The following is a 27,430-nucleotide window of genomic DNA, read 5'->3' on the forward strand; positions in this document are numbered from 1 at the left end:
GATGACGATGTTACGATAATGCCCAGGCGTTGACTCAGAGAGGCGGAGACTACCGTTGATCCGTCCGATCGACAAGCTGCTCCGAGTGCAGCGAGTACTAAACCAGTCAGCGACCATAGTGTCCCTGTTTTGTGCTAAAAACTCCTCTCACAAACCGTTCTTCAGACCTGCGCAAGGGCGTGCTAGTAGACGTCCTCAACGGTCGTGGCGAAGATCAGTGAGTGACTGTCGGAACCTCATGCACTACTGCCAAAGATCTCATAGTAGCATATTGCACCACGAGTGTGGCTCTTGATGCTCGAGGATACGTGCATGCGGCTCGGGAGAACATGAAGGCGCACGGGTAAGCGGGACAAACCACTCGAGTGCTTGGTCATACAAGGGACTGAGGGGAGGCGTATATATACAGTACAGTGTCCCAAACTACTTGTCGTGGATCATCCGTCAACATAATTCTAAGTACACAGTAACACAAGTGGTCGAGCCGGAGACGATAACAACGATAACAGACTATGCAAGAGGACTGAAATGCCTCGTTCAAGAAATTGTTGACAAGATGTGTTTGAAGCTAGGGTCTAGATACAGGACGGTCCATCTCTTGGTCGCCAGTCAAGCTTCAAGTAGACCACGCTCTGACTGTATAGGTATCCACCTATCCGCGAAAAGTCCGACTTGCTTGGTGACAATGCGCCGATCGACGACTACACGCATCCCTGTGGCCAGAACAGGAGCAATTCGTACCCTCAGAGGATCGATTGCACCGGGAATGACGACGCCGTGTCCGGCATCTATATAGAAGTAGAATGTAACCGTCATCCTCGGGCATTTGCGACGCAAAGCGATGAATGCATCACTCAGAGCCGACCAATCAAAGAACTCCCAGAGGAAGGGTTGTTTGGAAGAATGAAAGTGGAGATCCACAACTTGCAAGTCGGTAGAGGTGATCCTCGACAGAAACACTGGGACGCGAGGCCATTGGTGATGCTTTTCGGGGGTGAAACGGAAGGTGAGCGATACGGACTTCAGACGACGATGATTGGACAAATCGAGGCGTTCCAGCCACACTGCAGCACACGGTCCGGTGAGAGACCTGACTTTCTGAGAGCCACAGAACTGACACTTACCATCGTTGGCATTAAAGGCGAGCTCGAGGTACTCCAATGTTGCGTTGGCCCTGCGGAACACCGGAAGCAGCATAGGCAGTAAGGGAAGCCACCCAGATGTTCCGTTTATTGTCCATCCCAATCTCTTGAGCCGTAGCTCAAACGGGGGCACCGCTAACGCAGCTAGTAGCTTGCGCAGCTCATCTGACCGTGAGAAGAGGTCTCCCATGATGTCTTCTATAGAGATAGGTGCCTGTTGACGCTTTGCAACGAAGTTCTGGATAGCGGTGGTCTCGAGAGGCCACGGCTCATCCCAACGGCTGTCAATGTTATGTGCATGCAGGGAGGAAACTGTTGGGAATGCCCCGAGGAACTCCAAAAGTTCGTTGATACCCATGACCTCCAGCCCGTGGTAGTGAATTGCTTTGAGATGGGGGAAGACGAATATCGAGGATAAAGCGTCTTGCATATTGAAGGCCTCGTCATCGGAATGTAAATAGTCCATGAGGGCGGTGATATTGAAGCGCCTAACACAGAGAACCTCGACCACAGGAAGGCGGCGCGAGATGCTGCTCAACAATTCGCAGCGCATCTCTGAACGCTTCCCACGGCGAGGAAACCCCAGTATAGGCAACTCAAGCTCCCGCACACAGGAAGCAACACCAGTTCCGATCCGGTCAGATTCCTCTAGAAGAGAGAGGAAACGGATGGCGTTGCATCTTGTGTTCAGCACGATGGTCCCGAGAAGATGTAATCTCGTTGTGCGAGTCCAAGCGCGACAGACGAAACTGCAAGACTTCAAAGTCTTCAGGTCGTCATGAAGGTGGTCCAGGACATGTTCTTGGGCCTCCAAGGGTAGCTCGGGCGGAGCCATGTTGGATCCTCGTAGACAGGCTATTATTTGTCAGAAACCCACAGCAATATCCATAAAGGTCCGTCGAAAACTCACCTCAAGTATGCGCAATGTGAAGACTGCGTCCAAGCCAGCCTCGTTATGCCCCTGATAAATGGCTACAAGCTAAGGACGACTCAGTGAGCAGCGTGCAGCTTGAACTAGCTCTTCGACGCACAGTACTGTATCCACTTGCACATCAACACAGTGAAGTAACGTAGCTTTGACCTGATTGCTCCCGACGAGTTATCGGTCGTGTATTTGCACGTGTAAAACGACTTGGAGGACGGAGTACTTAGTACAACGCAATGGCAGTAAGAGCCGCGAGATAGAGACAGCTGAGTGGCTGTAGTGGTGCTTAGGAATGAACGTTCAATTGTCGCTACGTGTCCGTCCCTTGGTGACTTATGATCGGACCTTGAGTAAAAGAGAGTGAGGAGGACGACGCACGACGCACGACGCACGACTCCGCGCGCCTCGCGGCGATTGCGTGGCGCCACTTACGCGCTCGCACGTGATCGCGAAGCGCTATACACCCCGCCGACTGAGGATGATCCTGCTTGACCCAGTCTAGACGAAAGCAATGCTACCTAAAGACACAGCTACAATATCCGACGGGGAAGGGGGGGGGGGGTGCAAGAAGCAAGACTCTGTTCGTCTCATCCTAATACCAAGAAAAAAAAGATACAAATATGCTTGCGGCGATGTCGCCCTCGTATCAATAGGAATGGGCAAACGCCGACATGGGGTCGGATCCCAACCAGTTGAAGCCTACGCGGACACGTTATTAGCTTCGAAGCGATCGCGCCTTTTATTATTGACCAAGCAACTAACCAGGTAGAACGACATCTGGGAACACGTCGACAGACTGCATGGACTGTATGAGCTCCGAATCAAAGAACAGAGGCGGCGACATGGGCGCAGAAAAACTGGACGCCGCTAACTGAGACGACATTGGATGTGACATCTGAGACGCGGACGTAGCAGTGATGGTTGAGCTGAATATCGTAGGCGACAATGTAGGCGGTGGTGTGTGCGGTTTGGGACTAGACTGGGTGCTCGTGCTGTCAGGCGCAGGAGACAGTGATTGTCGCGCAGAGGTACTGGCATGAGAAGGTGACGATGCTATCGACGTTGTTTTTGACCGTCGACTATCACGCTTGAGTGAAGACGGCGAATGGTCGATTCTGGCCATCGGCGTGTTAAGCAGCCCTTGCAAGAAACGCGCATACAGCTTGGGGCCATGCCGGTCGTCAATGGCCACTTCAGGCGACCCAAGGAGATCGATCACACGATGGACCAGGTCTTTGATTTCTACCCGCTGTTCCCTTGAAAGGTATACACTGTATTTCGGTTGCAGGAGCTGTGCATTGACAATTCAGTCGCGGGTTGGGCTTCTAGGAACAGATCTGGTACCTTGATGAGAAACGCCGACGCGAAGGTAACAAAAACGCTTTGAGCTTCTGGTCCGTGTCGAATGTAAATCACTGTGTGACACTGCTAAGTCATTGACAGGTCCATTCCAACTATGAACCTACTTTGACTAGGGGTGCCAAGGCCATCTACGACAGACAGCACCGTGTCCTTCGCCGCCCGCAAGCACTAAACGATTGCAAATCAGAGTCAACACCGTGACGAAAGACGAGTTACGTACGCGCCAGAGAAAGGGCACCTCGTTGCTGGGAGACGCCTTGCCGAAGGAGTGCTGGAAGCCGACCGACAACACCGAGAGCCGTGCATAACTGTACGCCAACTTCAGTAGCCCTATCCGGAAGTGGCACTGCGGGTCGTCGGTCTTAGCGTTGCACAGAATCGGTTTCCAGCTCTCTTCAAGGGCGGCGAGGCGGTCGTCAGTCTCGCTCGCTATCTGAGCCACATCGATGTTCTGCGGGGCGTCAGAGCTGCATTCTGCGGGAGAAGCGGCGGAGAAGGGAACGTACCTTGTTAATCCCTGAAGGGCGCTCCGGGTCGCTCCATATGCGCGCCCGGAACTCCCCCAACACGGCCAGCTCCGCCTTGTAACAGCAGAGGTGAACGTCGAAGCCTTGCATGTTGTACGGCGAGCTCTGCCACCAGTCCTCCGTGTGCTTCGCGACGTAGTCGTTGTTATCGATCACAGGAGCCTCTCCGTATTGCACCCCCGTCGAACGGTCGAGGTTGTAGCAGTTGAGCCAAGTTCTTGTACGGTTCAGCATCTCGCGTGCCCGTAGCTCGTTCTCGCCTTTGGTAGTAGTGACCGGGTACCGCAGCTTAAGATCAGTCGCCATGCTACGAGACGGGAAATTACGCATCAACACGCTGAGCACGCAGTACCAGGGAATTACGACTGACCGAATGGCGAGCCCCAGATAGAGATAGCTCCTATCGTCCTCCCACCGCCGTGCAGGGACCGGGTACAAGCTGAGCAGGAGATACGCCTGAACAGCCTCAATCGACTTCTGACCTCCAATGAGCGCCGTACCCGCAGCCAAACGGGCATACTTCATGGCTTCCTGGTAGAGTTCCGGGCGCGGACAATAGTGCCTCGAAGCGATCGCGCATACTGTACGACATAGAGCACGTCAACTGACGTTCTCCGCGCGCATACGCACGGAATACTCACTGACAGTGAATAGGAATGGTGAGCGCCAATACGTCTTCTGCGCCGTGTAGATGACCGGGTCGAGCAGAGAGACGGAGACGTTCATGTAATCAAAGTAGCTGTGCCGATCGTGGTCAGAAGGCAAAGGGATTAAGAGGTCACGGAACATACGTGGAGAACAGCTTCTCAGCTTCATCCGGTCGAATAATTCCATTGCGCAAGATGGCAGGCTGTAACTGCTCATCGACGAGGGGTGTGTGCGGTGCGGGGCCTGCAAATGTACGGATCAGCAACCCCCAAATGAGATCAGACGACAAGAACAATTACTCGGTCGGAAATAATTGTTGTTGGCCAGTCCTACTTCCTCCTCCTGCTCAGCACCAGGTGCGGCCTCGCGCCGCGAGACCCCTCGCGACATGCTGAGCGCAAGATTGGCCATAAACCCGAAAGTGGCATCCTCGTTGGGCAGAATGGCAAGCTTCGCGCCACCGCCTCCCGCCTTCCTCCCGGGCGCGCCATCCGTCGTGCTAGCCGTACTAGCAGGCGAGAGCGCGCTGCCGCTCGGCCCCGGCTCATACGACTCCGCACCCACCGACCCCACGCGCCCCTCCCCATGAGAAGAGCGCGCATCCTCGTCTTCCACGGTAGCCTCGTACTCGTACTCATACTCATCGTCGCTAGCGTCGTCCACGCTCCCCTCCTCGCCGAGCATGTCCACAGTGACGCTCGCCCCGCCCATGCTCACGTACTTGCCGAGCTCCACTATAGACCGGCGCGCGTTCGTGACCCAGTCCGCGACGTCGCCCTCCGCAGGCGGGCACGGGACGGGCACGGACCCGTGCAGGTCCTCCGCCGCGAGGACCGCCGCGGCGCCCTCGTCGCAGATGTTGGGCATGGGCCGCTGGCCCGCGGACTTGGACACGGAAATGCGGCGCGACGCGATGCGGTTCGCCTCCTCGAGCTTGTTCATGAGGTCCGAGATCTGCGCGGCCTGTTCCTTAATCTGGTTGATGAGGTGCTCCCGCTTTCTGGACGCGACGCGACGCAGGGGTCAGCATTGCGCGCAGGAGAGAGGAAGGGAAAGGCGGCCTCACGGGGGCGGTCTGCGTTTCTTGCGCCCGGGGATGATGCAGTCGTGGTTGCCCTTCGTGCAGCGCTCGCAGACGTCGGAGTCGCGCGAGAAGACGCATCTGACCTGTTACAGGGCGCATATAGCGGCAGCGAGAACGCATATAGCCAGGTTAGGCGCGTCTCGGCGTGAACTACGAGGATATTACACACCTTCAGGCCTTTACACCGCGCGCATGCGCCGAGTCTGTGATCGCAGTCAGACTCCGAGAAAAGGGAGACTTGTCCGGCACTCACGGCTTGGGTTTCTGCTCCTGCTCAAGCGACGTGCCGTCGTCCCACAGACCATCAGCGTCGTCGTCGTCGACATCAAGCCCATCTCCCATCGTGCGCATGCGCTTGGCCACGCCTCGGCCGCCCTGCATGTCATACGACATTCTGCTGTAGGCGAGGGCGGCGTTCGTATGGAAGTCGGCGCCTCCCTGCGGGCCTGACAGAGGAGCAGACGGCGCATATATGTGCTGTGGGCCATCTATTGGTTGCTGAAACCCCCCGTAGGTTGAGGAGGCACGGGAATTTGGGCGTTGACTGCTTGATGCCATAGAGGTGGGCTGAACTCCGAAGGAGTAGTGGTCGACCTGAGCACTGCTGTGCCCATGGAACACCGATGGGACCGAGGATACTTGTAAGGAACTCGATGAAGCTGCATTGAATCCCTGGCCTGCAGAAAAGACGTAAACTATAACAATCAATGCGTGAAAGCAGATGAATGCACACTCGAATACGCGTAATTACCCGAGAACGCGTCTTGCATCAATGGCTCTTGCGAGGCGTAGGACATCTGGCCGCTGCCAAAGGAGGGGCCGTAGCTAGTGTAGCCTGCATGGCGACTACTCTGGGGGTCACGACCTGCGTGGAACATCTGGAATTGAGCAGGATCTACTTCGTACTCGTTCTCGAGTTGTAGTTGCTGGGGTTGTCCGCCAGGGTGCATGCCGAGCGAGGGTTGCGTCCAGTCTTGGGGCACCATGGCCGACGAAATATGCCTACGCGCGACGCAGATAATGGAAGACAGCACAGCGCAGTAGGACGCGTATGGTTCGTGAGCAGGACGGGTTGCGTGCCGCTGTCTGCAGAGGTGTTGAATGGCGCCCAGAGATAGAGTAGATCTCTATATATTCGAAAGCCCGGGCGCTCGGAGAAGCTGTCATTGGACTTCCAGATTGAGCAGGAGCGCACCTCGCGGATCGTAGCAGGCGCACCGATTCTGGGACTGGTTCCGCGGCAGGGAGAGGTCGCAGGGCAATGCCCGTGGCAATCTCCTTCGGAAGGACATCCCAACCTCGGAAGGTCCAGAAAGGCTTGTTCCCCAGCTCGATTGGCTTCAGTCACGGCATGACACGGGCGATTCAGAAATCCAGTGTGGGCGTGACAGCGACGGCACGCCGTACCTCTTCCCGCTCTCCGAGTGAGTCGGATCGACTAACCCACTAGACACTCGAGTAACTTGAGCTGCACAGCCGCCGTGGTCATTTCGTCGCAGGTCCGAGTCGGATTTGATGTCGGAGGACTAGGTCTTCGATATCAGCAGCTAGCCATCCGACTGGCGGCCAATCAATACGAAACGCTGAGAGAAGCGGTCATCTCAGCATTGTCTTCGCGCCAGCAAACCTGCAGGAGGTGATGCAGCCTGGTCGCAGCAGAGGGGCGATCTGAGACTCGTCGATTGCGGCGCGACGCGGGTTAGCAGCCGCCCGTGACCTGTTCCTCGCGGAGTCGAAACCGCCTCGATGTTCGCGCTCCTCGCTCCTCGCCTGCTCAGTGTCGCCGTGATGCGCTCTCCGTCCCCTTCGTGCTCGCTCGTCCGAATTGTCGTCCAGTTGTCCATGCCATTGCCAGTTCTGCCCAGTCGACGGTCACGTGTCACCACTGTCAACGAATCATGACGGTGTCTGTCAGGCTCAGCTTCATGCGGCGCAATCATCCTCGGCGCATCTACCATTTTCGGGTCCGTCCAATAAGCATAGCTTACTCTTTAGCTAACCTGCATTTCGTTGTCAGCCCAGGGCGAATGTTCACGGCTTCATTGCCTCAAAGCCCGCGGCGCGCGCGGACCGTTGTAGCAACGGCGTCACCGCGAGCGCTGTGGACGCAGTAAGCATCGATGCACATGTTTGCAGCGATCCACGGCAGCATGGACCTGTTTCACTCCTTTGGGTGGCACTTGGCGAGGTTGAAACGCGCAGACGCGCCAGGGATTCACTGTGACCCATCTCCAATGCGAAGAGTGCATCGCGCCGGGTCTACATCGGCGAATTCGAAGCGCCCAATGGCTGCCACAGGAGCCTCTGAGCAGCTTTCTGGAGGCTCGCTTACGGGCCTCTACGCGAAATCAAAAATGCCCGCTTATCCACTCCTCAGCCAATGAGAGGCACGGATTCCTGTCCGTTTTGGTTCAGGCGCGCGTCGAGACGTGCTTTTGTATTTGCAATTACATGGCTTTGCAGATGTAGCACTCATCGGCGGACATGCAGGTCCCATTCAATCTCACATACGCACCCGAGGTGAGTGTCATTTCGGTATAGTCAGCAGCGCCTGAGACGCAGCATGCGGAGGCACACATAGTCGCCGGGGAAAACACTGCAGAATCTGGACAGCATGACGAAGTGTTTGACTAACGGTAGTCGCCCTATGATCGCTCTCTTCGTATAAGCACATTCAACGAACCACGACACGTCTGGAGGTCGTTCATCTTCTTCAGCCGAGCTTTGTTGGCAATGACAGAGCATACTGAATAGCCTCCAGTCATGACACCAACAATTTGGTGGACTTCTCATCATTGCCTCCTCGACTAGAACGGGATTACGATTCCCGCCGGCAGCGGGAGTAGGACACGGACTGACACGGAGGCGCCGAGGTCTAAGCACCGGGGGCACGGCCCAATAATCCACCCTGGGAAATGTTGATTTTACGCTGATCTTTGTCATTCTATGCAACCAATAAAAGAGGACGATACATTAAGATGAAATTAATAATAATCACTTCATGCAGTAGCTGGCAGCATTGCGAACGAACCGGAACAGCATTCATTGTTAAATCACAATAAATCTCAGATGTGCCACCCTGCCACTCCTTGATCATATGCTGAGAACATTGAAACATTGATCACGATGTGGTCAGCATGAGTCAACGGGTAATATCCTAGCATTATCTTGAACACATAGGGATTACATTCTAAAAGGCTTCACAATATTGTCCACTGTCACACTGATGCTACATCAGGAATACATTGGTAGAGCTTTACAAATGAGAACACAATGACATACCAATGTGATCAGAATACCATTTCAACAATCTCAGCATGTAGTATCATGCAACATAGGGATCAAATAAAGAATTGGTTCAGAATGAAATCTGTATGTGGTCATTGACCATTCAAAGGATATCCTCCCAATGAAAAAAGCATATTATCTCAGCAATCTCAGCATGTATCATCATGCAATACAGATATTTAATAATGGATTGGCTCAGAATGAAATCTGTATATAATCATTGATCATATAAAGGATATCCCCCCAATGAAAAAAGCATATTATCTCAGCAATCTCAGCATGTATCATCATGCAATATAGACACCAAATAATGGATTGGCTCAGGATAAGATTTGTATGTGATCATTGATCATATAAAGAATAAACCCTCAATGAAACCAGCATATGCCATCATGTAACATATATCTCTGCAAATGAACAAGTTTGAAATGAGTTTTGATGTGGTCATGGATGCCCCATGTAGCCCTCTGCTCATCAATGCAGTAGAGTTAGTTTCAATGACTGTGGTAAGGAACATGCTATAGTCAATCTAGTCATGTACTCATAACTGGTAAGAATCAGTTCTGTAACTACTCATCTTAGTCAGCACAGGCAGCCCAAAACCTATTGCCTATAGTTGGGTGAAAACTCATACCTTGCCATATTCAGCCCCTACACATTGCCTATTGTTGGATGAAACCTATAGTTGGATGAAAACCCATCTTAGTCAGCCCCAGTACAAAACCTATTGTCTACAGTTGGACGGCAACTCATCTTTGTCTGGTATTGCCATAAGGAGCACAAAACCTATGGCCTATAGTACAAAACCTATTACCTATAGTTGGATGAAAACCCATCTTAGTCAGCTCCAGAACAAAACATATTGCCTATAGTTGGATGAAAACCTATCTTAGTCAGCTCCAGTACAAAACCCATTGCCTACATTGGGATGACAACTCATCTTTATCAGGTAATGCCCTATTGCCCATACTTAGATGCAAACCCATCTTAGTCAGCTCCAGCACAAAACCTATTGGCTATGTTTGGATGAGAACACATCTCAGCTAGCTATCCCTATGACTATGTACAACACAGCAATCATTGAGAGGTGTACTGACCCCTGCTTTCAGACACACATCTAGCCAAAAGTGCTCTAATTTCTGCTAGTGTTACTATGATTTCATATAAGTCTGCTCTCATGCATGAGAGTTGACACTTGATATACTCAATGTCCTTGTAGACAAAAGTCAGTTGAGTGTTGACAACTCATAAAGTGTAATACCTCTGATCTGAGAATTTGCTGAGAGTGTATAACTGGCTCTGAGACATTACTGGATGGATTGTGAGGCATGGGGGACTAATAATCAAAGCTCATGTTAGCCTGTTCAGCTATCTCATCACATGTGACATGAGCCTACCTCGCCATCCCTAACACTTTGGGGAATCTCTGCAAGTCCAGTCATCGAGTCTGGAGAGGCAAGGGATATGGATGAAAGGTCGGGGATCTCGTCAACCTCCATATGGAAGGTCAACGTCGGACTGAGTGGACACGCTTGGGTCCTGATACACACTCAGTGCTCATGCATGACCATGGAGCACTGGCTCGGACACACCGTTGATTGGAAGTGGATGCTTCAATGCGCGCACGCTTCGCAGGTGGCACTTCGATGGCATGACAAGAATGGGATTCCTCGACTTGTGCAGGTTGGCTGGTAGGAAACCGTTGGTAATACTTTGCAGGATTGTCGTCATCTCGACCATGTTTCCTTCCGTCAGACAACTCGGGACTACCAACGATGCCACTCAACTTCCATCGAATAATGAGAGAAGTCTCATGCTCACCTCGTTTGAGTAGTGATCGGCATCCTCTACGATACATATATCAGCTAGAGGTGACATATACACTAACACGAGGGTGCCACTCACCTTGTTGGTCTTGAACTCCCTCGGAGACGATGACGGCCATACACAGGTATGCGACGAGATATATAGGGGACCTTGACGAGGATAAGGCACGCGTAGCCGAGTCATTAGCAATGCGCATCACATTGTTCTCTGCACCGGTACAGCATTGTTCGGCGGTGCAGCTCTTAGCCCGCCACAATGAGTACGGCTTTCGTATTGGCGAGGGCAGTCGCACCCGGTATGCGAGTCATGCGAACAGAGGCCAATTGGCGCAGCAGGCTAGCGGGTCAGCAGGCAGGCGGTTCGAGCGAGTAGGTGAACTGACGTTTGCAGATGAGCGCACGAAGATCGAGTCGGCGCTGACGCGACCGAAAAGGACACAAAAGCCACACAAAAACCCAACCGTGAGGTCGAGCAGTGGTATGCGAGGCCTCTGCGTCTATGGGATGTACGGGGGACTGTACAGTGGTCTAGGTAAGAAGGAGGAGGACGGACAAGACTCCGAACGACGTGGGAGAGCTTCGAAGATGTCGAAGACTGTTCGAAGACGAGGGCTAAGCCTCGAAGGTAGGAGGGGGAGTTTCGACAGACGTGTCGAACGAACGGTGACAAGGAAGGCGAGCGACGGCAGGAGAAGAAGTGTAGAGCCTCTCGGGGCAACTACGAGCTGGCGAACGTACTGGCGAACTGACTGACTGACTTCGAACGTACTGACTGACTGGCGGACTGACTGACTTCGAACGTACTGGCTGACTGACGAACCTCGCCGGTGCGGGGTGAGATTGAGAGGGTAAGGGGGTCTCTGAGATTCGAAGGGAACAAGTCCCAGAGTATATACAGGAAAATACGGTCCGAAGACCAAGAGAGCCAAGAGAAATACAAGACATGATGAATGAAAGTGATAAGGAAAGCAGCCAATCGGAGAATGTCACAACGCTCGACCCGGACCTACTAACACATGAGAGAATCCAACTCGGCCTTCCGCAGGTTCCGCATAACGGGCGACCGTCCCCGAACGGCGAAGGTCATAACCGGGGCCGGTGACAGTCCTCGAAGATATGAGACAGCTGCAGGAGTTCGCCTGACTTACACGAACATGCCGCACCTCGACCCAACTTCCGAAGCGTATGCTGCCCGCTACTACCGCCTCCTAGAGGTCCTCAAGACCGAGGGACTTGTCGAGCCGCGATACGATGCAAACAGTCCCGGAGAGTGGCTGGCTTGGGCTCACGGAGTCCGTTGGATGATCGTACGTGCCTCCGAACTTAGACTATCGTTCGAACCATCGAACCGACCTTCGAACAGCGATTCTTGTTCGAGTCCCGCAGCCGGGCCATCCTGCTGGCGAACGATACGCTTCCTGCTCCTAGGTCGTTCCCCGAGATCGACGAGTTGATGCGTTACCTCGACGAGGTCTTTCACCGCGATGGCAACCAGGGAGACATCCTAGGTTCGCCCTACCCTACGATCGCGTGGTCCGAGACCTTGGTACTGCTCGAACAAGTCAACCAGGCCGAGCGTCGTCCCCTCGCGAACCCGCAGTATCAGCGCGAGTCGTTGATCCTGTCCGACTTTCGCCAGCTGCCCGACAACCTCGAGTCCATGGGTCGAGCGATTCACAACATCGCAGTCGACCAGCGCCGCACGCACGGCACCCTCGTCGGGTTGCTCGAAAGTCTGCTCGAGCGCGTCAACACTGACCGTGGCTCCGACGCCGGTCCGTCTGTTCGTAGGGGTAGAGGTGGTGGTCATGGGTGTGGTGGTCGAGGACATAGATATGAGAATTGCAGGGGTCGTCACTAGCTAGGTTGACGTAGCCATGTACTTGCTCCGGAGTCCTACCAATGTAGCGACGCTTCTAAACCGCTTGTCTCTGCCACTAAGGGTCCCGAACATGGACGCTTGAGCTTCGAACATCGGGCGTTTCCCTCGAACGGACGGACCGTGCGTCGACCGTTCTGACTTAGTGCACCGTTGTATCGACCGTAAATGGCGTTTTCGGTGGGTAGGTGAGCTAAGGGCTCATCATCTCCCCCTTACTGAGATCCAGACCGTCCTCGGTCGGCTCGAACACGCCGGCGCTTGATTTGCGTCCGCGATCATCGAGATGCTTCCGCGCCAGGCCGTCCGAAGGTCTTGTCCAATGGCGAGCACTCGAGAAGCGATTAGCGAACGGCAGGGCACGCCTCGATCACGTTGATCCGCAGAATTAATCCCATTGGACGGGAGGTGAGCGCTTCTTTCCCGTTTTGGACTGGTTCTGATGGGGATGATCCCCGTTGTTTCAGCGCCTCGAATGCGGTAGGTGGACCCACAAAGCTCGAGCACACATATAGCGGCGGGGTCTCCAGCCGAATTTCGCTTGATCCCCCGCTCCGCTCGCTCTTGACTTCGTCCGTCTCTCCATGTCCGCCTCGCCTGCCTCCGCTCCCGCGCCCGTCCCTGATCTCGCCGGCGCGCCTGCGTCGGACGCCGACTACACCGTGGATCCCAAAACCGGCTTCCCCGTTCCGCACGACCCGAAGAGCCCAATGGCTCCGCTCGCCAATTGGGTCGTGGCGCACCTCGTCCCAGAGAACCCTGAGGCGATCGAAGAGTGGATTGAGGGCGCCTTCGCTGCCATGGTAAGTCGCGTCCGTCTCGTTTAAGTCTTGTTAATTTAAGTGTTCGAAGAATCGGTACACTCGCGTGACTAAGGGCGCGGCCCTCGCTGCCCGTTACGCGAACGCGTTGGGACGGCTGCTCGTCCTCGCCACTCACGCCAATCCGGAGGCCGCGCGCCAATGCGCCGAGAACATGCAGTGGCCACTGCTCGACGCCGCTATCAATCACGCGCGCAAGGAGGCCGAGGACCGCCGTCGCTGGGAAGCGAACCAAGCCCAGCTGCGCAAGGAGGCCGAAGAGCGCGAGAGCCGCGAGCGACAGGAGGCCGCCGAGGCCGAGGAAAGCGCACGACGCGAGGCCGCCAAGGCCGAGGAACTCGAACGCCGCGAGGCCGCCGAGCTCGAGGAGGCCGCCGAGGCGCACAAGCGCGAGGCTGATCGCCAGCGTCGCGAGGAGAAGGCCTTGCCACGACGTGGCCGGTCGGGTGTCCGGGGAAAAGGTAAATTGCGTGCTCCGTCCCCCACCGCCTCCGATGCGTCGACCGTTCGCGCCGAGTCGCCCGAAGTCGAGGTGGTCCCCGAGCCCAAAGGCTCGAAGAAGACCAAAAAGCGCAAGGCCCCCGCTGACGGCTCGGCCCCCGACGTTACGGACACCGCCGTCCGCAAGCTCATTGCTCGCGCGACTACAGTCCGTGACCGGACTATGTCGGTATGTGCCCTAACGTTTTTCTTCGTTTGATTCTGCTAACTGTTCGCGACTCAGTGCGATCGCTGCGCCGCCGGCTACGCTACCTCGAAGGAATGCGTCTTCGAGGCCGACGCGGTGGTGTGTAACCAGTGCCTGCACGACCAGCAGGGCTGCTACTGGGGCGCCGCCACTTTGTCTGGTACTCGCAAGGCTCGTCGTGCCGGTAAGTTCGCCTTAGTTCTTCGAAGATTTCGGTGCCGTTCGTAGCTGACATCTCCGTTTCGTAGGTAAGCGGGGCGACTCCGAGGAACCCGCTGCCCCCGCGCCCGCTCCTGTCACGGTCCCTGCCTCGGGCTCGGCAGGCTTCGTACCGTCGCGCACGCCCCTCCACCCCCGTGCCGCCGCGGCCCTGCACGCCGCACAGACGCAGGCCCCGCCGATCGACATATCGGCGATTCTCCAGTCTCAGGGCGCCCCCGTCCGCTCGCTCGCCGAGGCTCGCGCGGCACTCTCGGCGACCAACGAACGCATCGGCAACGTGGAGGCCTCGCTCAACCTCATGGGCCTCGAACTCGCAATGCTCGAAGGGCTGCAAGAGTACTACGGTCGTCGCGTCGACCAATTGTTCGTCGAGTCTACGGCCGTCGCGCGTGGGGCCTTCGATCCTCCTGCTGCCGGCCCATCGGCGGGACCTTCGAAGGGCAAGGGTTCGAAGTAGGTCGTATTCGTAGTACCGTCCGTTGTGTTTGTACCTCCGTGTTTGCGTTCGGCGTCCCGTAAGCGTTAGTCTTGTATATCTGCTGGTGTAACGTCCCCCTCTCGTGTCTTGTATAATAGATATCTCGTTTCTAACCGCTGCCACGGTGTTCGAAGGATTGAAGTGAAAAAGCACGAGGGTGTCCTTAAAGCATAAAGGGTATACTGCGCGAGTCTCTCGACAGACTCATTCTTCGTCTTCTGAACTTGACGATTCATCGTCTAGTTCGCCGGGTAAGCCGGACGCGTCTGGCTCGTCATCGCCCAGTGTGTCTGACTGTTCCATTTCACGCAAGCGTTCGAAGGGTACATCCAGGTGTTCGAGTGAAATCGTGATCGATCTTCGAGCAAGGTAGGGAATGACTCGAAAAGCGGCGATAGGTCTGTCGAGGACCGTGCCGTCTAGTTCAGCGATGATGTAGGCACCTCCTCGGTTCCGAGATACGACGACCATAGGCCCTTGGTATCGTGGACGCATCTTACGATTCAAGGCTTTTTCGATCGCTGTATTTCGGACGAGGACTAAGTCCCCACGCTGGAAGTCAAAGTCTTCGATCGTGTACTGGTGCTCTCGTTCGAAGCGTCGGGCCGCCTCACGCCTCGCTTCGTAGACCTTCGAATAGATCTTCGAAAGGTCCTCCGACCGTTTCTGAAGTGCTATGGCTCGCCGCGCAATCAAGTCGGTAGTATCGAGTGCTGTCTCAGGCGGTGGGACAAGGTACGTTGCTTCGATAACGTCGAGGGCAGTATCGGGTGCGTGCCTGTAGCTGCGAAGTGCGGCGAACAGCCCATTCTTCGACGAGTCGTTACGCGTTCGGACCACAGTACTGAATGGAAGACTTGTGACCAGCGTGACTGATCTCCATCTGCTGCTTAAACAACGCTTGTCTCATGTCGAAGTGCGAACGTTCGACGATACCGTTGCTCGCGAGTTGTAACCACTGATCCTGATATGGTTGATGTGATACTTCTTCGAGAGGTACTCGAGCGCCTTGACCCAGGGTCCGCCGTTGTCGGAGACTAGTTCGACAAGCGTACCCCAGCGACAGACAATGTCTTGATATAGCCACTCGCCAAGGGTCTGAGCTGTCTCTCTTCGAAGCATTCGGGCTTCGGGGTACGTGATCGAAGAACAGCGCGCTTGCGCTATGAGCTTATAGCCTCCCGAAACAGGCATGAACATCGTGTCGCAGAACGCCTTCATGAATAGTCCGGCTGGCATCGCGACCGTCGGTGGGATGAGGATCTGTCGTAATTGACGCTTCTGACATAGGTCGCACGTTCGAACATACCAGCCTACGTCGGACTTGTGATCGGGCCACCAGAAGCGTTCGGAGACTGCTACGATCGTTGCGTGGATTCCGCGGTGTCCGTCCTATCGTGGCTCTCGCGTAATGTTCGAAGCCTTCGCTCGGGTGGTAGGACAACCTTATGCGCGCCTTGACCATTTCGTCTCCAGAGTCGATCCCCGGTGACGAAGAACTGCGTCGCGTACTTGTAGAACGCCTCGAACGCTCGTTGCGAAAGTCCGTCTGGCTTCGAAAGCGTCATCAGGAAATGCTTAACTTGCTCGACGCGTGCGTCTAGCTTTCGAGCTTTGTCCGAACGTGGTACTATCGCGTAGTCGTCGTCATCCTCCCCTTACTGAAATCTTGACCGTCCTCGGTCAACACGAGCACTGAAACGCTCGAAGGGTGGGAGAGGGTGGGACAAGGCTGTATCATGTGCACGAACGAGTACATGTTGTCGATCCAGTCTTCGAACGCATCGTCTTCGTCGATTGGGTCATCGCCGGGTTGCGTCGTTCTTCGGGACAGTCCATCCGGTCCGTGCGAAGTCCCGGGCACATGCACGAGAGTGAAGTGAAACGTGAGAATTGAGACAATCCAGCGATTAATGCTCGCGCTCGGTGCGATGTCAGGATTAGCGAGCATGCCCTTGATGTAGCGAGCGTCGACTTCCACGATTAGGTTTCGAATCCCGATGACATACATTCGAAGCGCTCGAAGAGCGCGGAACAGTCCATAGATTTCAAGCTTTGGTTGCGAGAATCGACGTTCACGGTCGTTCAGCGTGATTGACCCGAATCGGCTGTAGTACCTGCGCTTGGCGTCCTCCTCGTCGCACTGGCATAGGAGGAATCCGACTGCAATGAAGGACGTGTCGACGGCCAGATAACAGGTGCCGTCGAGTCGTAATTGATCGAACGAAGCGCTGGGCTTTCGAGCAAGGCCTGCTTCAAGTCGTCCTGAGCCTGCTGTTGTGCGGGGCCCCATTCGAAGGGCATATCCTTCCTTGTTAGCCGAACCAGAGCGTCGGCGCGGTGCGCGAAGTTCTTGATAAATATCCTGCACACTCCGATCGTGCCGAGAAACGCTCGAACATCGGACAAGGTCTGACAGGCGCCCCAGTTTCGGATGGTCGCAACTCGAGATTCGTCAGGTAGGCGTCCCTGAGGCGTGCAGCGGTGGCCAATGACCATGATTTCTCGAGCTATCAGCACACTCTTAACTCCCGAAAACGTTCCACCAGCGTAGCGCATTCGAGTGACGATCCGATTAAGGTTCTGGAAGTGTTCCCAGACGAACCTTCGAATACCAGGATTCCGCGGGATGACTTCGCCACCGTAGTCGCTAGCCGGACCTTTGAGCGGAACGTCGTCGATGTAGGGTACAGTGTGTTCGGGAGTTTCGGGCTGAAGTATATAGGTTACGTCGTCGTGGAAGATGGGTACTGCATTTGTCCACCCCATAGGAAGCGTAGTAAGTCGCATGGCTCCGTACGGTGTCTGGAACGTAGTGAGATCTCTCGAACTTTCGGCGATATAGCGTTCGTCGTAGCCGACATAGAGGTCTAGCATCCCTCCGCACGTTCGTCCTCCGAACTGTTCGGCGAGATGTTCGGGAGTCGGTGGGACACCAGAGTGTTGGATCGTGACTGCGTTGAGAGGCTCGAGACTGTGAACAATCCGTAAGGACTTGCCATCCTTTTAACAACACAAAACCATCGCGAACGGTACGACGAGTTCGAAGGTTCGTAGACTCCGGAGTCAATCTTGCGACGAATCATCGAGCAGACCTCCTTGTACAGACCAGGAGGGATAGGGATGTTCTTCTGGACCCAGGCGTATGCGGGATCACAGGAAAGTCTATAGGTGGGAAATATCGGACTTGAAGTTGCCACGTTCGTTGTCTGACCAAGCGAACGCGTCGTTGTTCGTAGCCATGAAGTGGTGAAGTAGATCGCGTTCGGCGGGTTGTAACAGATCATCGTCGTGCAGCTTATCCGAGACAGCTGCCCTTTCGGCCGTGTAGCGACCTTCGGGCTTGAAAGGAGGTGGGTTGGGGTTGAGTTCACGCATCGTAGAGAGCGGATCTCCTTGATGTCGCGAACGATACGAAACTGTTCGGGGACGGACCCGAGAACAGGTCTCGTCTTGAGTGCGACCGGCTTGTACTTCTTCTTCGATTTTGCCTGTGCGAATGTGGACACATCAGGAGCATCCTCGGACGAGTCGGTACTGTCGTGGGTATGGCCGGTGCGGGTATACGTAGGTAGTCGGTCGAACGAGAGAATGTGTTCGGAGAAGTGGTCGAAGATGCTGCGTGTTCGAAGGTTCGAGCGTATGACGGGGTATGCTGAGTCGATCTCGTAGCCTCGGTGGCTGTCCTGACTTCGTTGAAAACAAAACTGGAATAGGTATGTGGAACGGAGAGATACGTAGCTGCGAGAACTGGGTCTTCGAGAGATGATATGTTGGCATAGGCAGAAATGGACGGGGTATCGTTTTCGAAGTCGATCACGTGTGCGACTTGCTCGTCATCGTCGGCCTGAACTACGTGTTCAAAAGTCCCGACTGCCTCTTCTGAAAAACCTCTTGGAACTTCGGCCGTCCTCGAGGCATCGTAGGTACCGTGATCTGTTCGGACGTGTTCGGGCACAACAGGGTGATGGTTTGATTCTCGTCGGCGAAGTTCTTCACCAGGCTCTCAGTGATGACGTCGAATGGTCGACCTAGCAGCACGTCGTACGACGCGCGCTTGATGACGTGGATCTGGAGATACAAGGTGATCGGGCTGACTTGACATGGTACGTTTCGAACAAGGCCGAGCGAGCGGTCAACTCCGCCGTTCGCGGATTGCATGCTGAGGACGATGGTCGGGTCGAACGATAAACCGAGATGATAGCACAGTGCTTCCGACATGCAGATGACCTGAGAACCGGGATCGAGAATGCAGGCTACCTTCTCCTTACGATCGATCGTGAGGTCGATCGTTCGAAGCGAATGGGACTCAGCCGCGACGGTGAGTTCGCTAGGTATCGCGCCTCGAGGCAACACCCTCAGGTACGTCTCGTACGAGTCCGGGATGATGGTGGCGTCTGGGTCGAGCTCGTTGTCGTGACAGTCTACTAACGCAGGGTCGTGTGTCGGAAGTTCTTCGAACGCAGCCATGTTCGTTGAGGTTGGGTTCGAGTCGTGCGTCACTCTTCGGGGCGTCACAGCTTCGCGATAGCGGTTCCGAAGCTCGGGCGAGATGCTCAGCAACTCCTCGATGGTCAGCGGGACCGTTGGCGTGCTCATGGAGCGCTTGAAGACGGACTCGGCCAGCTGGGCCTGAACTACAGGTGCAAGATTCGTATACGAGCCGTCCCGGTTCTTAAACTTCGTAGGCGCTGCTCCGAAGTTTCGGGTCGTCGGTGGTGCATAGGTCGTGTCTCGAACATTTGCGAAGGGATGGATCGGACTCTCCTTGTCGGGAACTGACTGCGCTGGCGGCGCCGAGGCTTGGACGCTCGGCCTAGACTCTGCAGGTGGCGTCGGAGCTCTCGGTGGCGGACCTGCACGCTCTGCACTCTTCGAACGCGTGGTTGGGGTCTCGATCGGTGCTGCTTGCTGGCTCGACACAGGCGGCGAAGCGAAGCGCACGGTACGCTCCTTCGAAGAGCCTCGGGAGTCCGGAGCTCGTGACTTATCAGTGGCATCAGGAAAAACACTGTGGTCACCAAACAGATTGACCGAATTCCAAACACACCTGAACCAAGCTCAACATGTCTGAGAGGTGTTTCAGGGAACTATACGCCATTCAGACAGATTAATGGTACACCTTTCTTTGTGAAATGCCTCTTAAACGAAGTTATGTCACGTAAACTAGTTTCTAGGCGCGTCGGGTATACTGTGAAGTCTCTCTGTTCACATTAAGTTCCACTTTGGTAGGCTGCAAACATACCATTCTCGAGCCATCAGACGATACCACGCACGCGGAGACAACATGCGATACATTGTACAGTTACAGACCATTCACGGTGCAAACAACTACTAGTAGTACAGTCCCAGGAATGTAATCAATCAGTTCCACAGCTCTCCGTCCTCGTCGCCGTCATCCGATGCACCTTCATCTGATGACACTGTCGCCGCGCCTACATCTTCACCCCAGTAGGCTCCAGGGCCTGTGTTGTCAAAACCTTCTGGTGCTACCGTAACTCGACATCCTGCTTCCCCAATGTCTGGCCGCACTGCAATCAAACCTCGAACGGGCTCCCTCACCGTGTGCCACCTCGCCTGCACGTATTCGCGACGACGTGGAAGGCCTACTGGCCAGATCCACTTGAGGTTGATGAATTTGTGCCTCATGGAGCACATAGGGAGTATCGGCTGACTTCCCTCCGCGTAGTTGCACACAAATGTCGTCATCTTGACGTATGACGCTTTGAGCACGGGTACGTTGGTGAGGGGAAGGGAGAGGCGGATGGGGAATGTAGGCTCCATCCAAGATGGAACGAACGTTTCGAGGGACGGGTCGTACTTATCAAAGCCCATGTCGTGGCCTTCGATTTCGCCAGTGAACTCCCAGTTCAACAGCGGCAGGAGTTGGCGGAGGAGTGGCTGCTCGGATACTCCAGGGATAACGACGTTTTTCCCGTCCTCGTCAAGCTCCCCTATCAGAGGGACGGAAACGGGTTGGTATGCCACCTGTCCATCGCCCAGATGCGTTTGTCAGTACTGCTTCTAGGTCCCAAGAGGTTTCAAACTTACGGAAACGTAAACCCACACTTCAACCAGTACCTTTCGCCCCTGCCAGTGTAGCGCAATTTCCGGCGGCCCCAGATGGGTCAAGTGAATGGGCCGTGCCATGCTCGAATACAGAGCCGGCTCAGATCCCATAAAGACCCACCCGCCGTATTCCACCTTCTTCTCCCGGGCAAGCTTGGCCATAGCGTACCTCGCGTAGATGTCGGGTTGCACACGACTCAGCTTCATGGACAGTGTGCGTACATCAAACACTGGACAAAAACAACATTAGACAAAAGCACAAGGAGCATGATACGGCACTCACATAATCGAACAGGTACCCAAACGTTTTTCTCTCCAAACAGACCACAGTGACGTGGTTAATAGTCGAGCATATATGGCACCGCCTCGATTTCATGCATACGTCCTCGAACTTAGGTAGGCCGCCTTGGTATAGACAGCTGATGATGCGAGGGTCAAGCGAATAGCAGGGAAGGGGAACATGGTGCTGGAAGAGTGGTGGCCAGTGTTGGGACAGCAGAGAGACGTCTGAGAGCGCTTTGAAGACGTTTGAACCAGTTCCCACACTAAGCGCTCACGTCGCGATGCGTTCTGTGGCCCTCGGTGCAGAGCCTTCCTCAGTGACTCGGAAGCGTTTCACCGAGCATAAATAGAGTAGATAGAAGATACTTTATTAACCGTACAGCTCAGAAAAACACGTAGCAACTAATGAACCAGAAAAAGTCCCATTACAGTGGCAACCAACCAACGTTTCAGTATCCATCAGAATCGAGCTCCCAGAGCGGTTCATCCTCAGGCTCAGAATCAGCCTCGTCCTCGTCCTCTATCCCTGACCCTGAGTGGGAGTCAAACTCGCTGTTCTTGCCCCCGTTGTCTCCGCGCTTCTGTATGAGCTGTTCTCCCCACCTCACCACGCAGCCCTCCTCTCCAGGTCGAGGCCGAGTTGCCATCCTGGGAGACTGGGGCGGCGGTGGAACAACGCTCCAGGCCGCTTCCACATACTGGCGGGGATTTTTAAGGCCCTCCGGCCAGATGATGTCGAGCCCCATGAAAGCGTACTTCATGGAGCACATGGGAGCCGTCCGTTCCTTTCCAGTCGCGTAGTCGTGCACATTGATTGTTTTCTGAATTTCCGACTCCTTGAAACGGGGATGCTGTCGAGGGGAAGAAGCTTGCGGATGGGATGCTCGTCCGGGTCATTCATGTAGGCAGGGATAAACGTCTGCAACGCTGGGCTGTAGAGGTCGAACGTCGCCCAGGGCTTGTGGGGCGACCCCTTGAAGCGGTTTAGCCCAGGGATAGCCTGGATCAGGAGCGGCTGGGTTGAGGGACCGGGTATGTCAATGACCATCCCGGTGGAGTCTATCTCCCCTATGAGGGGGATGGAAATGGGGGTTCTCCCGTTCTGTACGTTAACGCAACGATGTCTGTTAGTACTGGACAAACATGGCAAGACTCTCTACGCACTGCGACATAAACAGTGCTTCTACCGACGCCAGCCGCCCCTCCCCTCTCGCTCGCTCGCACACGCCTGGTGCAAAAGAGGACACAACTCCGGACGCACGTAAAAGTCCGGAATTGCACCCATGTAGACCCATCCGCCAAACCTGGCGGGAGGATCACGCAGCTTGAGGGTGAGTTCCATCATTCTCTCAACCTTATCTGGCTCGATTTGCACAGGGCTAAAACGCATGGGGCAGCCAGAGTCGTCGCCCAGAAGACACTAAAGGGTGATCCATGAGACAACGCCTAGCCAGGCACGTTGTGGAGAACAACTCACGTATTCGTACAATTCCCCAAAATGCAACCGCTCCATGCAGATCACCGTGACGTGGTCTATGTTGGGGAGCGGCTGCATGGTGATGACGAGCCGCAGTAGTACTCGAATCCGAACTCCATAACCTCGCTGATAGTCTTGATGACGCGTTCGTCGACATTGCGGGGTGTAGGCATAGTGGAACGGAATAGGTAGAGAGCGGGTGGGATTTGTTGGAGATCGTCAAGCAGTTTCAGACGAATGGGATGTGTTTGAGAGACTAAGAGCGCCTTCAACACGTCTGAAGCGCGAAAAATCCGTTTGAAGCAGATTCTCACACTTAGGCGCTGAAGCCACACACGCCGTGCTCAACCAGTTCTGTGCCCAGAAGAGACTGCACATCAGTTCAGTGCTTCGGTGCGACTGTAACCTTCCTAAAGGGCAGTCTTCTTATGGATAAACCATCCATCCGATCCGAAAAAAACTCTAGTAGCTCAATGGATTACAAGCAATGGAATAGTAGACGTTACAAAGTACACACTTTCAGCCCCAGAACATCTCCTCACGTTCTGCCGTTCCTGCAACTTTGTCCCAGTCCGACTCTAAAGCGATCCAGCCCCCATCCGATGCCGGATTGTCACACTTTCCTCCCGCCGTACTTCTCTTCCCTCGACTGCCAGTCTCACCTGACTGCCGGCCTGTCCAGGTCGTGGCCCCACTGCAACCACACCCATGGGATCCGGCATCTGCATGACGCTCCACTGTCCCTGCAGATACTCGCGGCCGTCTTGAAGACCCACCGGCCAGACCCAGTCTAGCTCCATGAAGTCATGCTTCATTGAGCACATAGGCTCCGTTCTTCCTCTTCGCGCGGCTGCGTGATCTATCACGAGGATGGTCATGTTTACGTTCGAATCCTTCAAGATGGGTACGGTGGTAAGGGGAAGGGACAGGCGTATGGGGAACGTCGGGTCTGTCAGCGACGGGTTGAACGTTTGCTGGGACGGGTCGTAGAGGTCGAGGTTGGTGATGGCGTCGTCATCCGTATTCTTGAAGTAGTTCAAATCGCGGATGACCTGGCAAAGCAGTGGCTGCGAGAAAGGCCCTGGGATGACTATCTCCGACCGAGCGGTGTCGATCTCCCCAATGAGGGGGATAGAAACGGGCAAGAACCCATCCTGTGCATCGCCAAAACATGTATTTCAGTATTGCAAGGTGGTTCAAAGACGTTCGCTGCGCACCATGACATAAACCTGTGCCTCCACCAGTGCTGTCCGCCCCTGTTCCCATGCGTCGCTGGGCCTCAACAGAGATAGAGTAGGATGAAACCTGTTGCTCTCCCTCCAGAACTTGCGCAACGCTCCCATGAAGACCCATCCGCCAAACCTCGGAGGGCGTCTGAGTTTCTTCGCGCATTGGAGCATATAAGCTGTCGTTCTTGGAGTCGACTGGATGCGACTGGGCTTCATTCGGCAAGCAGCGTCGTCGCGCATTACACACTATATAGGGGACAAATCAGACTCGAGAATATGACTAGCATGGACCTGTACTACTCACATAGTCGAACAGCATACCAAAATGGTCCTTCTCCAAGCACACCACGGCGACATGGTCGATCGCGGGGAACGTAGTGCACTCTCGCGAATGCTTGCACACTTCTTCGAATCGCGGTCCGTGTTGAGCGAGGATGGCGATAAGAGCTTGGTCGACAGGAAGTGGAGTAGACATGGTGGACGGAGGTTGTGGAGAGAATAGGATACAGTCCACAGCTCTGAGAGTGGCGTCAAGGAATAAGCCAGCGCCTGGCCTTTGAGCGCCGGAGCCACAACGAGCCACACCGAGTTGTAATGAGTTCCGTAGCTCACAAGACATTCGTTCTCACTTAACAAGTATTACAATGGATTTCGTCCCACTTAACGAGTATTACAATGGATTGTGTAGTAAGAGGAGGTATCTATATAGTACACCAAAGAAACATTCAATTCACTGGGCGACAAGTATACGAGAAACCGAGACACCGCAAGAATCGTCCCAACTGGCGGAAGAATAATTCAGTACCATCAGAATCGAGCTCCCAGAGTGGCTCCCCCTCCAATTCAGCGTCCTCGTCAGACATTCCCTCTATGTCTAAGTCCATTGCCTCGTCTTCTTTTTTCCAAATTTACCTCCTTTGTCTGCGCTACCCCGGGCGTTCGCACCACGAACTCGTCCTCTTCAGGCTGCGCCGGCACTCCTGTGGATAGACGTAGTGGGAGTAGAGCGCTTTGGCAGGTATCCTCCTTGTACTGCCTGTGATTTGGGAGGCCCACCGGCCAGATAAAGTCCAGCCGATGAAGTTGTACTTCAGCGAGGACATAGGCTCCATGGTTTTGCGTCCCGTGGCGTAGCTTCTCACGTACTTTGTCATTACAACATCGTAGTCCCTAATAATAGGACGTGGTCGAGGGGGAGGGACAGGCGGATAGGAAAGGCGTCTGTCATGTCCGCCGGTACGAACGTCTGGGATGCCGCGTTGTACAGGTCATAGCTCGGCGTGGGCGGTCGTGGGTTTTTAAAGGGATTGAGCCCCGGTATGGGCTGAACAAGCAGGGGTTGTTCCTCCGGACCTGGTATATTGATTGCAAACCCGGTGGGCTCTATGATCCCTATGAGGGGGATGGAAACGGGGAGTAATGCGTCCTATGCATCCCCAAAGACGTCAGTCAGTAGACGTTAGCTATGAAATACGTTGGAGACGCACCTCACATAAAGAGAATATCTACTAACGCGGCCCGTCCCTGTGGCCCCTGTGTCTCCGCAACGTAGGGAGGCCACTGGTAATTTAGCAGAGGACGCGACCGCTTCCAATCCTCGTAGCACTCGGGAACAGCACCCATCAACACCCATCCGCCGAACTTCAGAGGAGGGTCATGCGGCTGATTGGCGGCCTCCACCATGAGTTCCCTGTCTTCTGTATCGATCTGGGTACTGCTGAGTTCCATCGGGCAGACATCCGTTCCGTCCATAAGACACTGATTGAGGGCGAGAACTCAGACAGCCACCCTGGTTGATAAAGTACTGAGGAAGTACTTACATAGTCGAACAGCATACCGAAGTTGTCCCTTTCCAGGCAGACGACTGTAACATGGTCCATCTTGTCGCAGAAGTTGCATGGCGTGATGTGCTCCAGACTTCATCCAGAGTTGTCGTTACAGTGAGTGCAAAGATCTTGAATAGGCGTTCGTCAACATTTCGAGGCGTAGGCATATTAGGATAGAGGTGTGGGGAGAGGATATGCTTAGGGCAGTCTGAAGAGCGCTGTCAACACGTTTAAAGATGTTGAAACCGATTTGAAGCAAACTCTCACCGTTAGGGCGCCTAAGCCACACTGGCATCGCACCGGGCCCTCCGCCCGATGTAGGCTATTGGAGGAAATCAGAGAGTCAAGATATGGGTCCGTATTACAATTGAGCTGTGGTTTTTGGAGGTTGTGACACTTCACGGACATCGTTGCAGCACAATTGAAATATATAATAACATTTTCAAGCCTACTCACAGCTCGCATGGTATCAGAGAGCCTTCTGAGAGGATCTCCCAAATCTCCACCTCCTCCTGGACGTCAACGTGAGTAATTTCTCTTCCGTCAAGCTGAAATCCCAGAATTTCCGAAATTTCCCTGTCATCCTTCGCTCCCGCCGCTTGAGCCTCACCATGCGCCTGCCCTGTCCCAGCCTCCACCTCCGAGTGCTGTCCTGAGCATTGGCAACCGGTTGCAAATCCTGAACGGTACAGTCCTCTTCCCCAATAAGCGGTCGCACGGCTACTGTGCCGTCGGAGCTCCCTCGATCTTCGATGTGCCAGTCCGCCTTCAGACATTGACGGCGCTGCGGGACATCCATTGGCCAGACGAAATCGAACGCCATGAAACTCGCCGTCATAGAACACATCGGTACGAGGGGCTTGAGACCGCGTGAATAGTCCCCCGCATCCTCAGTGAGGGCTACGTTCGATTCTTTAAAGACGGGGACATGTTTGAGAGGGAAAGGAAGGCGGAAGGGCACCACGTGCAAGCAGGCGGGGATGAAGGCGTTGGCATCGACACTGAAGAGATCAAATGACATCCCTAGTGGCTGTTCATGACTCTTCCACTCATTGAGCCCGCGAAGAAGCTGAGTCGTAAAAGGATATTTCGATCTTCGTTGTCGAGTACATCCCATATGAGGGGCAAAGAGAGCGGCGGATGCCTGTCCTAGATTATGTCACAGTCTGAGAATGTCATGAAACATGTTGAATGATTCATTGTGTCTCACCAGCACGTAGAGCATTGTCTCCACCACAACTTTGGACGCTTGCCCCTGAAGACACGTCGGCACAAATACCCCCCCATGGCTCTCCAGAATAGAACCCAACAGCACCCATCCCCAAAGTTGCAGGCGGGTCTAGCGCGTCGATCGCGCCCAGAGCACGCCTCAGATCTTGTTTATTTCCTTGAACGTGGCTTAGCTTTGCAGGGCAAAGTGAGCAGTCGTTCATTAAGCACTAATATAACACAGCAGGTGGTTGGTTTGAATCACTGAATAAGAGAAATAATGTACTCACGTAGTCGAAAAGCACGCCAAAGTTCTTCCTTTCGAGGCAGACCACCGTAACGTGGTTAATCTCGGGGTTTTCTGGACACTCCTGGGCATAGTGGGCGGTGATTCCGTAGGAAGGTAGAGCTGGAGCCAGTAATCGAAGCACTCGCTGATCCAAACGGA

The 27,430-nt window shown here is 54.6% G+C and overlaps 6 protein-coding genes across 6 annotated transcripts; all 6 read right to left on the reverse strand.

Moving 5' to 3' along the window:
* Positions 1-329: 329 nt before the first annotated feature.
* On the reverse strand, positions 330-2,443 carry B0H18DRAFT_1070414 (uncharacterized protein). Its single transcript, XM_048031198.1, has 4 exons — positions 2,174-2,443; positions 2,053-2,121; positions 1,125-1,997; positions 330-1,064 (listed from the first exon to the last, which is right to left on the reverse strand). The coding sequence occupies exons 3-4, from the start codon at positions 1,975-1,977 to the stop codon at positions 610-612; spliced, it is 1,308 nt and encodes a 435-aa protein (XP_047884537.1). The 5' UTR covers positions 1,978-1,997; positions 2,053-2,121; positions 2,174-2,443; the 3' UTR covers positions 330-609.
* Positions 2,444-2,540: 97 nt separating this feature from the next.
* On the reverse strand, positions 2,541-7,134 carry B0H18DRAFT_1070415 (uncharacterized protein). Its single transcript, XM_048031199.1, has 15 exons — positions 6,907-7,134; positions 6,422-6,848; positions 5,942-6,365; positions 5,858-5,891; positions 5,671-5,771; positions 4,904-5,604; positions 4,748-4,847; positions 4,598-4,695; positions 4,327-4,537; positions 3,936-4,263; positions 3,650-3,880; positions 3,534-3,597; positions 3,412-3,482; positions 2,830-3,358; positions 2,541-2,766 (listed from the first exon to the last, which is right to left on the reverse strand). Exons 2-15 carry the CDS (start codon positions 6,672-6,674, stop codon positions 2,714-2,716), a joined length of 3,198 nt encoding a protein of 1,065 aa, XP_047884538.1. The 5' UTR covers positions 6,675-6,848; positions 6,907-7,134; the 3' UTR covers positions 2,541-2,713.
* Positions 7,135-10,053: 2,919 nt separating this feature from the next.
* On the reverse strand, positions 10,054-10,986 carry B0H18DRAFT_963430 (uncharacterized protein; the record flags this gene model as incomplete). Its single annotated transcript, XM_048043158.1, has 5 exons — positions 10,054-10,188; positions 10,374-10,515; positions 10,569-10,742; positions 10,798-10,823; positions 10,882-10,986. 5 exons carry the CDS (start codon positions 10,984-10,986, stop codon positions 10,054-10,056), a joined length of 582 nt encoding a protein of 193 aa, XP_047884539.1.
* A 9,268-nt stretch (positions 10,987-20,254) lies between these two features.
* Positions 20,255-21,421, reverse strand: B0H18DRAFT_963431 (uncharacterized protein; the record flags this gene model as incomplete). Its single annotated transcript, XM_048043159.1, has 4 exons — positions 20,255-20,878; positions 20,942-21,189; positions 21,243-21,272; positions 21,352-21,421. 4 exons carry the CDS (start codon positions 21,419-21,421, stop codon positions 20,255-20,257), a joined length of 972 nt encoding a protein of 323 aa, XP_047884540.1.
* A 269-nt stretch (positions 21,422-21,690) lies between these two features.
* On the reverse strand, positions 21,691-24,422 carry B0H18DRAFT_963432 (uncharacterized protein; the record flags this gene model as incomplete). Its single annotated transcript, XM_048043160.1, has 9 exons — positions 21,691-22,026; positions 22,086-22,343; positions 22,503-22,661; positions 22,719-22,790; positions 22,841-22,995; positions 23,236-23,296; positions 23,381-23,872; positions 23,936-24,193; positions 24,252-24,422. The coding sequence occupies 9 exons, from the start codon at positions 24,420-24,422 to the stop codon at positions 21,691-21,693; spliced, it is 1,962 nt and encodes a 653-aa protein (XP_047884541.1).
* A 678-nt stretch (positions 24,423-25,100) lies between these two features.
* Positions 25,101-27,391, reverse strand: B0H18DRAFT_963433 (uncharacterized protein; the record flags this gene model as incomplete). The annotated part of the gene is made up of 8 exons (XM_048043161.1): positions 25,101-25,373; positions 25,457-25,705; positions 25,785-25,991; positions 26,041-26,095; positions 26,230-26,420; positions 26,441-26,922; positions 26,984-27,176; positions 27,273-27,391. Coding segments are annotated over 8 exons (1,769 nt in total), but the record flags the coding sequence as incomplete, so codon positions are not given.
* Positions 27,392-27,430: the final 39 nt, after the last annotated feature.

This window comes from Fomitopsis serialis (genome assembly GCF_022376445.1).
Source record: "Fomitopsis serialis strain Sig1Antser10 chromosome Unknown B0H18scaffold_481, whole genome shotgun sequence".
Lineage (NCBI taxonomy): Eukaryota > Fungi > Basidiomycota > Agaricomycetes > Polyporales > Fomitopsidaceae > Fomitopsis > Fomitopsis serialis.

Excerpts from the sequence above, each read along its gene's own strand:
- B0H18DRAFT_1070415 (XM_048031199.1), bottom strand. The coding sequence starts at position 6,674 with ATGGTGCCCCAAGACTGGACGCAACCCTCGCTCGGCATGCACCCTGGC. Across the intron at positions 4,696-4,747 it reads GCTGAGAAGCTGTTCTCCAC|CTACTTTGATTACATGAACG; the intron begins GTATGTTCCGTG and ends CGATCGGCACAG. Across the intron at positions 3,359-3,411 it reads CGTCGGCGTTTCTCATCAAG|CTCCTGCAACCGAAATACAG; the intron begins GTACCAGATCTG and ends GTCAATGCACAG.
- B0H18DRAFT_1070414 (XM_048031198.1), bottom strand. The coding sequence starts at position 1,977 with ATGGCTCCGCCCGAGCTACCCTTGGAGGCCCAAGAACATGTCCTGGAC. Across the intron at positions 1,065-1,124 it reads CGCCTTTAATGCCAACGATG|TGTGGCTGGAACGCCTCGAT; the intron begins GTAAGTGTCAGT and ends CGTGTGCTGCAG.